At 40.0% G+C, this 13,308-nt stretch overlaps 1 protein-coding gene across 2 annotated transcripts in view; it reads right to left on the reverse strand.

The window, feature by feature from the left end:
- Positions 1-5,133: 5,133 nt before the first annotated feature.
- The window catches only part of si:ch73-374l24.1 (protein kinase C alpha type), a 115,757-nt gene continuing 107,582 nt past the window's right edge, over positions 5,134-13,308 (reverse strand). For both annotated transcript variants that reach the window (XM_031730605.2, XM_031730604.2), the window contains 3 exons: positions 12,953-13,060; positions 10,050-10,190; positions 5,134-7,639 (listed from right to left, as the gene is read on the reverse strand). In XM_031730605.2, coding sequence (XP_031586465.1) covers positions 7,475-7,639; positions 10,050-10,190; positions 12,953-13,060 — 414 coding nt within the window. In that variant the 3' untranslated portion in view covers positions 5,134-7,474. The remainder of the gene's footprint in view (positions 7,640-10,049; positions 10,191-12,952; positions 13,061-13,308) is intronic.

The raw sequence follows: 13,308 nt of genomic DNA on the forward strand, positions 1-13,308 counted from the left end.
TATTTTAACTAGCATTTTTATTTTCTTTAGCAATCTACTGCTTAAAAATATATTGTGCAATTTATTAAGGGTTTTGTTTGGGGGGGGGGGGGTGTTGTGTTTGTTTGTTTGTTTGTTTTTAATGATGTAGAGGTCTCAAAAACTCTAGTATCAAACATGATACACTCAGGTTACAGGGTTAAAGGCTGAGAATAATATTATTAGCATGAACCTAGTTAGCTTAGCATAAAGAAACTGGGAAATCAGCTCCTGTGACTGGCTACAAGGAACAAAATCTGCCTTCCACTATTTTGTAATTCATATATCTGTTTATGAAAATTAGCTAGTTCCAGACTATTTATTTCAACTTCTTGATAAACAGACTGCTGCTCACTGCCTCGTTTGCAGCTAGCTGCATTTAGCTGAAGCTAGTATAAGACTGAAGACTGGGAGAGGACACAGTCTCTCAGTCTGTAACATCAGGACTTTGAAGCAGTCTACAATGCCAGCTATGTTTAGCTATCTGTGGACTTGTTGAGTTTCTTTTGGTATTATTGTTTTACCATCTGAGTTTAGCCTGTTTTTAACATGCTTTTGTGTTGCTATCAGCTGTGTTTTCATTTTCTTTTCATTGTTCGATGTGAATATTCCTAGTGTTTACTTATTTTGTTTAACAGCGCTTTGTGACTACTATATGCTTCACATCTGGATGGAAACAAGCTAGTTATTCATCTTTTTTTCCCATATTTGTGCTAAGCTAAGCTAACTGCACACTCCAGGATGTGGACTGGTTGTATTTCTGCAAATCATAACTGAGCTAATAGTTACTGGGACATATGGATAAAGCGCCATCCAAAGTGAATTAAGTAGTTTATGTAAGGACTAATTTATCATTAGTATATAAAAAAAAAAAAACTTGATTGCACTGATTATTTGTTTATCTATGTATTTTTTATTATTTTTGCTGTTTATGAGTAAAAATTTCAGGCTAATATCACAAAATCTGGAGTTGAGTTGAGTTAAGTTAGATATCTTGAAATTTCAAATTACTCAGAAGTAAACTGAAATTTTGAGAGTCAGTATTGTGGGACTCATAGCCTAAAATTTTGAGTTATTTTAATGGCAGAAACAAGCTTCCTTAAATAAAGAGTATACGGCTCATGACGGAGTTAATGTTCATATTTCATCAGTCTGGCACCTTTCCCAGTCTCAGTTAATTCCATTAAAGAGCAATGTTCAGATTCATAAAACACCACCATAACCTCTAAAATCTTTGCATATTCATCGTGTAAATACAAACTTCAACAAAGAGGTTTCCATTACAGAAAGTGTGATGGTGCTTGAGGTGTGTCGTTGTGTGCCCCTTGACGCTTTCAGAGAGAAATCAAAAGAGAGAAAGAGTGGAAAAAACATTGTAGCATCTTTTTACTTTTTACTTTTGACTCCAAGTTTCATTGTCACAGAAAATATTAATTCAGTCACGAGAATTAACTATCCAACCTCCCACGAAAAGGAAAATGAAGTGTGATTCAATAAAACCTGTTTGAGCCTCCAGGCAGAGGTACATTAAATGTGTCGCAGTCTGCTACTATGAATACAAACGGTCACTTTATCTGAAATCCAAGACCAGCTTCTGACATTTTACGGCCATGAATCCAACAGTGCAAGCCAGCACTGGAATCTGGCCGACTGATAACATAATGAGACATCATCTGAAGAGACAAGGTGATGATTTACATCCCATTTGGGAACCCCATGTGAATAATCTCCGGGTGGTGATAGGGGGAGGGATCAAGTAGAGGACAGATATTAAAGGGGGCTAAATAGCAGCTAATTCATAGCATATTTATGAAACAGTTTTGCATAAATAGGAATTTTTTCCCTCTACAAGCACATTAATCAGCATAAAAACTTCTTTTTGTTGCCCCTTGAGCAACTAGAGTTTAAGCTGCTAAAAAAGCCAGTGGCTGCTCTTTAAGAGATCACATTTTATCAGTAAAAACACCCTCCATATCATCTAAATCATCCCCCAACAAGGTCACCTCATTTACTCTGAAGCAGCCAATATTCATATATCACAAGTCTGACTGTTATCCAGTACCATCCAAAGCATTTTATCATGTATTTTATTACTCAGTGACAGCAGCGTGCTGACAGAAATTAAAGGATCAATACACAAACCGGGAACACTGCAATTACACGGTCAGCATTGAAAACACAGAGACCACCAGTGCACCTCCAAGCAGCATTATTTTAAGTAGAAATAGATTTCAAGATATTTGTGCAAAATCTGCTTCACTATAGGTCACATTTAAAAAGCAAACAAACAAAGAAAAAAGATGAGTAAACAATAAGTGGACACTGGAATTCATCAAATATGCAGTTATATCTTTCTGGAATAGCAATAAAGGAAATGATTATAGTACAAATATAATGTAAAAACACATACTGGGTTTCTACATGACTATTATAAAATGTCATTACTTCACAGGTTAAATTCCTTTAGAGGGATGGAAAAAACACTCCTTTTAGCATTATGGCTCCATAACATGTCAGTGCACAATATTCACACTTCACTTATCAAACATGAAGGAGCTCTTTCATCCACAATCAAGACTAAGCGTCCTCAGACGTCTCTTCTTAATCCAAGATTGAACTCTGACCATGAAGGTTATAAGCACAGTTTCATTGTTACTCCTATTAAAACCAAAACACGTTGTCACAATGAAGTACTACAGCTAAGACATGGGTACATAGTGAGCTAAGAAGGAGTACTGTGTGTATAGACTTGTGTAGGAATATTAGACTGCAACTCAATACTCAAATGAAACAGATCATTGCAGGTAATTGGAATAAAGGGTTAAAAATAGTTGACCATTTTAGATTAAAGCTGCTGATTAATTTAAAGAGAGAGAGAGACTTTATCACACGCACCTGTTTATGATCGGTCTGGCTCTTCCTGCACTCGCAGAGATTGAGCCCAGAGTTGTGAATTAAAACCTCACTCCTGCAGTTTGCCCGCTGAAGGTCTGACTTACGGAGGAAAATCAGCGCTGCTCCGTCGAGTCGGTCACGAATTCGTTCGGAAAGCTGTGTAATCTTTGGGGAGAGCGATAACGCATTGCAGACACAGTCCGTGAGATAAACTGAGACGGACGGCGGGTCCCGCTCTCTGCTGCGGGGTTTCAGAGAGAGAGAGAGAGAGTTGCATTGTTGATGTTGTGGAGAGAGAGAGCTGCTATAAAAGCGAGTCCACTCCACTGCTAATGAGCCAACTGGTCAAAGCTTTGATTAACTCTGCGATGAATCAATGAATTTAAGTCAGTGTGATGTCCTTTACATGAACTCACTCTCTGTTTCTATCAGGACCAAGGACAGCTCCAGGAAGCGATAGAGTAGTTTATGTCGTTGTATATTATAAACTAGATTTTTTTTATTTATTTATGGTCACGTCTTAAAGAAAACACTCCTCCAATCAGGGGTGGAAAAACTACCCTGATTATATTCTCACATTATTCGAACAACTAGTCGTTTGTTCTGCAATAAAATGGTCTCTGTGATTCATATACACTCTCTGGCCACTTCATTAGCTACACAGAGGATGTGTACACTGTGGTCATAAAGGGATGCATTTGTACTCAGGTAGGCTGCGGTGTTTAAAGGATACTCAGTTGGTGCCAAGGAGCCCAAAGTGTGATAAAAAGGTATCCGCCACATTATTTCACAAGCAGGCTGAACTCCAGACTCATCAAACTCCAGACTCATCAAACCAGGCACCATTTTTCCAATCTTCTATTGTTCAGTTTGGGTGAGCCCATGTGAATTATGCACCCCGTTTCCTGTGCTTAGCTGACATGAGTGGCACTTGTTGCTGTCTTCGGCTGCTGTACTCCATCTGCGTCAAGTTTGGACGTGTTGTGCGTTCAGAGATGCTCTCCTGCATACCTTGGTTCTAACAACTGGTTATCTGAGTTACTGTTAGCTTCTTGTCAGCTCAAAGCAGTCTGTCAGTTCTCCTCTGACCTCTGGCATCAACAGGGCATTTTATTTCAGAGCACTGCAATGTCTATAAGTCTAAACGTACTGCCCTATAATGGGCTGATTAGATATTTACAGTGTCCAGTTGAACCTAATAAAAGGGCCAGTGGCACTAGTTGGTTCAGTTTGTTGTTCTGCCTGTTTGTTAGCAGTCTAGTGACCACAGATTTTAAGATATCATTTTTTTTATGGATCATCTTCAAACTTCACAACAATATTCGAGGCTTTGGGGAACATGAGTACCTAGGTTGGCTAAGCATTTGACCCTCGATCATGTTGTAATAAAAACATCATAAAACATCAAAAGGTTTAGTACAGCACTAGCCCTTTGGAGGGAGTTGTGCTCTCTGAGTCTTTCTTGTATGCTGTGATAGTGGATCAAAATAAATATATACAGTACATCATGCATAATTCAATCACTGGTAATTTAATCTCCTTTTCCTCAAGCCAAATAAAGGTGGCTGTGACATGATTAAATCGGTAGGAAATAAATAAAAAAGAAAAAGCTGTCTTTTCTTTAATGCATTATTTATTGTGAAATAAAGTCAAATGGGGATTAGTTGAACTAAAAGGTAAAGAAAAAGCATAAAGTAACACAAGTAACAGTGTTGAAGTTGTACTTAACCCACCTCAAGGACTGTAAAGTTTTGCTTCATATGTAAAAGCTTTTAAACCACACGCCTGTGTCATCCATCTTCTGTCATGTGCAGTGTGCACATAACACACAGCAATGTGAAAACATTGCGGCATAATGTAATTTATGCTCTTGCTACTTTAGGCATTTCAGTGTGAGACAAAAATACTATGAGGCAAAAGTGAGAACCAGGAAATTTACTGCAATAACTTAAGCTGTGAGTCACACTGCCCGAGTGTAGGCCTGTGGTATGTCACCGCTATTAACTCTAGCAAAGGAGAACTTAAATAAAATCTAAACCTAGGGTAAGAAAACAAATGAGTGTTATCCAGTAAAGGTCAAATTACCCTCCTTCAAAGCAAGAGAAAGCCTGCGTGTGCCGTTGACATGTGACATGATGTAAACGCAGATTAACACGTGACCACTAAGAGCTGCGATACAGAGTTAGAAGAAAAAGTCCACAATGAAAAAGAGCGGAGGAATATTTTCATTTTCATACTTTATTTATGCACAGTATCCGTCATACCACAAATAACAGAGGAACGAGAAGAATCGGGTTAACAAAAAGCAAGGGCAGTGAAAGAAAACATACAAACATCCCTGTGGCTCTAACTGTAGCCTGTAGTGGTTCTGTACCCTGACTAGCCCAACATATGATGATCTCTGTTAAGGGGTTGTTTTTGTTTTTAAGTCCTTCTTTCAGTTCAGATTCTCAATGTGAGACATGTAAACACGCAGATTAAACGTAGAGATCTCATTTTGGTCCTGATACATGCGACAGCTGCAACACCAGTCTTCATGGTACATAACTGATTCAGGGGTTAAAAGCTGTGGTAAAAAGTCTTCCTTAATTTGGCAGTTCATTTTGAAGATTCACTGTTTTAATTTGTACATATTGGTAATTAAAACACAAACAAACAAACCAAAAAAAACCAAAAGAAATACAGAAATAAACAAACTGCTTGACGCACCTGACTGAAATCAGAAAAAGACTGTTTGGCACGGGTAAACAAAAAGCCATTAGAAGCAATTTACACACATTTGTCTGCTTATATTTCAGCATTTTAGCCAAACAGGTCCGGCTACATGACAGCGAAACTGGGAAGAGACATGAAAGCGCACGATGCTGGTTGGACTGGGATGGTGGGGGTTTGTCTAATTCTGCGCGGTAAGGTGGGAAACTTCATGCTCCACACCAGGGATCTCTGTATTTCATGCAAGGGGTCTTTCTCATGCTTAGATCAGGCCTCGCCTCACGCATGCACACACAATATATATAAAGAAAGGACGTATTTCAGCCCTGCAGGAAGGGCTCTGAAATCCTCATTAGCATTAACGTGGTTTAGTTACATAAGGAGTCAGCCCTGAGACGACCAAGGCAAGAGGGCATTCAACGGTTCCACGCACAGTAAGTGCTGCATATTCTCTATATGACACCGAGTAGAAAACAATGGATAGTAGTGGAAATACATATAACAAGGTTTGCTGATACCAAAGCTACCAAAGATTCAGCCAAACGTTATATATCTCTTCTTAGGGCTAATCTAAACATAGAAATGTCCGAACCGTCTACGGTAATAAAAGCACATTCAGTTCGTAGTATAAAATCTGCAAGTAGCTCGTCGCTTCGAAACATATTTACAAAAAAGACCCCCCCAGAAACGAATAAATAAAACAAAAACACGGTCGACTCACGACAGAGGGGTTAGACGTCGCTCTGAACGTAAAAGCCGTCTTTTAAACAGAACATTAAAACAGGGACAAACCCCCTTTTTTTGTTTTTCCCAATTAGGACCCTCTCTTTAGAAGAAAACGTACGACAGTTATATATCAACGCTGTTTATATCGTAATACTAAACTTTACAATGATACCAGACGTGTAATGCATCCTAGAGTCTACTGCTCGTACAGAGTCAGAAAATAAGCATGCAACAGAGATCTGCTTTGTGCATATGGAAAATAGCATCTTTATCATTCAAAACACTGCCTCTTTTTAGCCACACTTTTCTGACCCTATAGCCACTGTAGGCAACATCTGTTGCATTGAAAAGACCTAGACAGTTTGTAACTGTAGCACAGTTTGATTCAGCTTCTCCGTGTCGGGTTAGGGTATACTGTAGTTTTACACGTCCTACAAAACAACAGATACAAACAGCCCCTGTTTAAGGGTTTCGTTTCGTTTTTTTTTCACTGGGAAAAAAGGCCAAAGGAGGAGGGGTGGAGAAAAAACACTACAAGGACAGCAATAGAAATGTATTCTTCCACTTCTACTTTGGCACTCATGTAACAGTATACTACCTCTTTTTTTGTTTGTTTCTTTTAGTATATAAATATAATATACACATGTAGCAGTTCAGAAGTAGATAAAGCCGGGACAGAGCAGAAAAAATAGGTTCCGTATTTGTTGTGCATTGCAGCTCTTTGTGTGGTGACATGGGGGAAGCATGAGAGGTGGGATGAGCGGGAAAACTGATTTAATACCTAAAGAGATAGTAACTGATACTGAGACACATTCGTTCACAAGGTAAAGGCTGCAGGTCTGGAAAAACAGGCAGAGGGTTAGAGTAAAAGAACATACTGTGAGATGTTTGGGAAAGCGATTCTCTTTAGATTGTACATATATGGTTTTCACACTTTGCTCCTCTCTCCTCGGTCATTTCTTGATGCGGGTGTTGATAGCTAGTAGACGGAGCACTGCGGAGGATGATGCGAGTCTGTTGACAGCGGGGTGTTTGGTTGAGACCGGAAGGAACCTGTATTCAGTGACAGTCATGCTTTTTTTTGTGTGTTTTTCCTTCTTTAAAATCTCCGCTCTCTCTCTCCTCATACCACGCTGTGCAGGGATGGATGGAGGAACTGAAGGTTGATGTAGGAAAAGCCGGCGAACTCGCCCTGGTCGATGTTGGCGATGACCAGCTGGTCCGGAGGGGTGAGGACGGGTTGGGTACGCGTGAAAAACTTGTCAAAGTTTTCTGCTCCTTTGCCGCACTGAAAGAGATGGAAAAAGGACGTCAGATGCAGAAAAGGGTCAGTTATCTTTTTGATCACCGGGCAGTAAAAAGCTGGTTAACAGTAACAGGATTGGAGTGGCACGATGAAAGGCGCTTCCTCGCTTTCATTAGAAAGCTCCACAACAGTCCCAGGGGAGGGGGTGCAGGAAAATGTCAAAGCCTGATGTGTAGCCGGGCAGACGCTGTAATTAGATTAGGAGCTAACCCTAAGCACCCACAGTGGAGGTCATTAGCATCGGTGTGTGGCCCTGCTCGGGGCTTTCATGTGTCTAAGCAGCTGAATATATATACGGTTATAGCTGTATGTTGTGCACAGTCACGACACTTACAGGAATACAGGAACAGACAAATTCACTCTGAATGAATAATCCACAACAAAAACAAACCTGTAGTGCATTTCAGCGCCTGCTGTTCCCAATGCATTTTCCTCAGGAGACATATCAGCATGTGAGGCATTTTCAGCTTCAACTATAATATTACAGAAGCCAAACCATAAAGGCTCAGATGGAGGCTTTGTTTGGCAGTCCCTTCAGACCAATTAATGACACAGCGTATGAGATCACAACTGTGATACACCGCATAAAGCCCCCTGAATGGATGGATCTGCTTTTAGCAATGTTTTCCTCCCCCTTGTGTGAGCAGAGGCAGACACATCCGCTGTGCAACCCTGCATCTATCAGGGCCTTTGTGTGGAAGTGAAGGGGAACTCTGCTCTTGGAGAGCTTTTTTTAATCATTGGTGGCAGCGGTTGTGTTGCTTCAAGCGCTGTAGGCAGCGAGGGGATGGAGTACGTGGGGGTCCGCAAACAGAGAATGGAGGGTTTGTGGTGACAGCAGGACGTTTAGGTGTCAGCGGCAGGCAGCGGGGCAGGTGGCTGCAGCCGGGACGCAGCCTTCAGCTCTTCAGAGTGCATATAAACCACAACACCAGCTGGAGATGAACGAGAATACAAACAAAAGACGAGTGTTCGTTTTTTATGTTTGCGTTCTTTAGAATTCTTTACGTCCCACGCTGCATGATTTATTTTAAATTTATTGTTTTTTGTGGGGTGTTTTTGCCAAAAGGTGAATAAAATCCCCAATAAATAATCCAACGTTGCTGCTTTACAATTATTTGTGATATTATACTAGACCATGTAAACACCAATCAAATTTTTCTGCATCTGGAAATATTCACCTGGAGGAACAGATTTCATGAAATGCAACATAGAAACAAAAAACATACAAAAACGGTATTTTTTCTTTTATCTCAGCTGCAGTCATGTGTTGATAAAAGAAGCTGAGGCAAAGATGAAATGATAGAATGTGTCACTAAATGCACAAAAAATATACATATTAAAAAAGCAACAAACAAACTAATTCACCTCCAAGTATGTGTTGAATTCATGAAATTCTGCTAACACGTAAAATCACATAATAAGTAATTATCTGGGAAATGTCCGGAATAAAACAAAAATATATTAACACATTAGTGCCTAATATTATAGGAAGGATTAAGCAAACTGACAATGCAGGTTGTAGTCAAGGAAATGTCAGTACAAAAGATGCTGGTAAAGGTCTTTTCTACAGACATGGTTCTGCCTGAGAGTTCATCCTGTTAAAAGGGAGTTTTTCCTTCCCACTGTCGCCAAGTGGAGGTTTGATTGCTGGGCTTTTTTCAGTGATGACCTTGTACCCGACCATTTTCAGGGGAATATTTTTAATTTTTTAATCCATTTAACTCTGACCTATAAATGATTTAAGTGTTAAAAAGGGCATCTAACTCAATGAATGAAGCAGTGTTTTGTTTACACATAACAGACAACTTGGCAGAAAACTCATTTTAAATGTAAATCAGTAACATCCACGCTTACTTTCCCAAACTTTTGGTTCAAATCATCACGAATATGTATGGAGGAGGTCAGGATGGAGTGGCTGCATTTCAGCCAGCGACGTTGAGAATTTTGTCAAAATTGTTTGAATTATGAATGCAGAGAAGTATCTTGAGATTTTGATGCACTATGCAATACAAATCTGAGAAGCAGAAGAAGCGTGGGATCATCTTGACAGAGAACAGAACAAAAGGCAGCCAACATTCAAAGAAAAGCTTCGAATGTCTTTCAAGAAGCTTCGAGAACTATTCCTGAAGACTAATGAAAGGAATGACAAGAAAGCTGAGAGAGAGTTAAGAATAAAGGTGGTCATACCAAATGTTGACTCAAGGTCGTTAGAAGTACACAAATTCTTGCCTTATATACTGGATTTTCATGCATGTTTGTATATTTTATTGGTTGCAACTATTTCCATTTTTCCTAGTAAAATATAAAGAGATGAGGGGTAGCTTAAGACTTTTGCACAGCACAGCTTCAGTGTTCTTTCATTTTGGAAGCACACTCAGCCTTCACTCACCACTTTGGGTTTAAACGGTGGCTGGATCTCTCTGTTGGCCAGGCGCTCCCAGTCGATGCGTCTGAAGAAGGCCTGCTCTCTGATGTCTCTCTCACCCTCCGGGCCACAGCCGAGACGCTTTGAGGGGTGCTTGGTCATCAGCTGGTGACAAACGGAGGAAGAAAAAGAAGAGATGGAGGCAGCTTGAGGGGAAGAAGGTAAAAATAGGAAAGCAGGAGAACCGTGAAGGGATCTTAAAAACGAAAATATAGAAATGGCAACTACACTTTATTTTTATTTTTTGAATCCTTGCTTCCATCGGCAACATTATGCAGAGTCAGACTGACACTCAACCAGCTTATATATAGTTACAAGCAATCACGCCACCTTTTCATCGCTGCTTTTTTTTTTGTGAATCAACAGCCACTTTTAATTTCAACTGGGAATCATTTGTTGCAAATGAAATGTGAAGAAAACAATAAGAGGGGTCAGGATAATCTCTCTCGTCAGCGGCTCTGAGACGATGAATGATATTTTTAGTGGCGGCACGCAGCGCCAGGATGTAATATCATAATAAATGAAGGCGGGTGTGTTATTAAAAACTCGATCAGACCGCGCTTGAATCTTAATAGAATCTTCTCCGGTTTCTAAATTTGCTGTGAAAACTCATTTCCCTGTTGGTAAACAATCATAATAATGACGACCTTGATGCCCACTTGACTGCGATGATGTCACAAAAGTCCCCAGGTGTGAGGAAAAAAACAAAACAAAAACCAGGTGGTCACGAAATAAAGGGTTAGTGTTGAAAACCATGGAAATCGGTGATTCGGTGTGTTTTTCCACATAACTGTTAGTGTGGAAAATTATTTCCTGCCACGGAGAAGCAGCATATTCTTAAAAAGGATCCTTCAAAATGACTGGTAATATTTATAATGTATTTACATCACTGTGGACCGTGTTTCTAGGTAATCGTGCACAGCATATACAAGTCGGATTGCTTCTAATCACCTATTTAAGAAAATGCAAAAAAGCTTAAAAGAAGCTTAAAGTTGCTTTTTTGGTGTAATGGTGTGTGCCTGGTTCGAGAAACAAACCCTGACGATGACACGTTGTACTGCTGTTACCAAAACTGGTCCAAACAGGGAGTCATTTTCCAGGCGTGGAGGGTGTAATCTAAAACGTGGGACACATTTGCTGTTGCAGTGTTCTGTCTCTACAGTTTTTTATTGCACTTTAATAAAAGTGCAATAAAAAACTGCAACAAAAACTGCACTTTTATTAAAGTGCAATAAAAAACTGACTGGAGATCCCATGAGGAAGAGCATCTAAAGTTGAAATGTCACTTTCATGGATACTCAGCAGTCATTTTTTTTTGGGTACAACATGCTTGTACCATATTGGATCCCCTTTTGCTTTCATTCTTTGTCGCATAGATTCAAAAAGGTGTTGGAAACACTTTCATGTTGACTCAGTTGCTGCAGATTTGTCGGCTGCACATGCTTGACGAGAATCTGCCGTTTCACCACATCCCAAAGGTGCTCTACTGAATTGAGATCTGATGACTGATGACATTTCAGTACATTGCATTTATTGTCATGTTCAAGATTATTTGAGCTTTGTGACATGGCACCACCACGCTGGTGGAAGCGGTCGTGGTCAGGAATAATTTTCAGGTAGTACTCAGGTGTGGCGTTTAAACGATGCTCAGCTGAAACTAAGGTGAAAGAGTGTACTAAGAAAATATCCCCCTCACCGTTATACCACCACCAGCAGGCTGAATCACCGATATAAAGCAGGATGAATCGAGGCTTTCTTGTTGTTTATATCAAACTCTGAGCCCACTATCAGAATAGTGCAGCAGAAACTGAGACTCAGACCAAGCAACAGTAACAAACTGTACCCTTCATATGTTTTTGTTGACAGGAGTGGAACACGATGTAGTCGTCTGCTACAAGTTTCAACACGTTAGAGATGTTTTTCTGCAGCTTTTGCTGTAGCTTGAGTCTAATGAATGATTATTTCAGTCATTGCTCACTGGATATTTTCTCTTTTTCTCTGTAACTCTACATTTCTAAATGCACTGAGTTAATGCCATGTTATTGGCTGATTAGATATTTATGTTACTGAGCAGTTAATGAAGTGGTTAGTGAGTCAAATCTGCAATAACTGTACAATGCTATCACGTCAATATGGACCAAAATCTGTGAGGAATGTTTCCAGGATCTTGATGAATCTATGACATGAAGAAATAACGCAGCTCAGAAAAGGGGGTCCAATTTCTGTTTTCTAGTTTGATCACTATGTCTGACATGCCTCTGATATTCATTGTTTGGGTTCCCAGCAGCACGTAACACCAGCTTAGAGTGGATAAAATAATAATACTATACACTAACTACGATAAGTTTAAGTGTCCAGTAAGTATGTTTACAATGGCAGCAAACAAGTATTTACTGTATAGCAGCTGCTCCAGGGTAGAGCAGTGGACTGTCTCTGAGAGCAACGTTTGAGCTTAAGAGGTTAAAATCTTTAGTGTCCAACAGATCAGACAGGCTTCTTTGTTTCATGATTTGAGCTTTAATGAATATAACATAACATTTTTTCATTAAATCATACCTGACTCTTGAAACCGGCTTTCTGTTATATCCTATATCATTATACCCTGGAGGTTCAGCTACCAGGACCAGAGCGGTGTCCTGTGAAGTGAGATTAATGACTTACCGAGCTGTGTCGAGCTTAAAGCCAGAGTTTTCTGTGGCTCTCTTTTTACCTGGCTAAACCTTTTTACTGTGGATCTGGTTCTAATTGAATCTGATGATGTTTTCTCAAGCCTTCTGCTCAAGGAGTTCTCTTAACAAGTAAACAGATTTAGCAAAGCAGCAGGAGCCTTTTATCTGAAGTCCTTTGGCCTTTTACACAGTACTTACTCCTTTGCAGATGGACACGGCTTCTTTAGACATGGACTTGGGGTAGGACACGTTGTGCTCCATGATAGACTGGAAGAGCTCGTCCTCGTCTTCTCCGTCAAATGGCGGCTGAAGAGAACAGAAGCAGTGTCAGAGAGTTCAGACAAAAGACGATGATGATGATAATGAGGATGACGATTTGCAGCTTGTTATGTGGAAGACACTTAGGCGGCAACTTCGGCAGGTGAAGGTGATTCGCTGTGGTGTTAGGTGTGTTATGAGGCATCGCTATCTTTGTAAGCTGTTATTTTACTTAAGGTTCCTGTGTGGTTCACTCCAGGTTACTCAAAGCAGTGACTCGTCTTATGAGCGGTAAA

Source organism: Oreochromis aureus, linkage group 4, assembly GCF_013358895.1.
Source record: "Oreochromis aureus strain Israel breed Guangdong linkage group 4, ZZ_aureus, whole genome shotgun sequence".
NCBI classification, from domain to species: domain Eukaryota; kingdom Metazoa; phylum Chordata; class Actinopteri; order Cichliformes; family Cichlidae; genus Oreochromis; species Oreochromis aureus.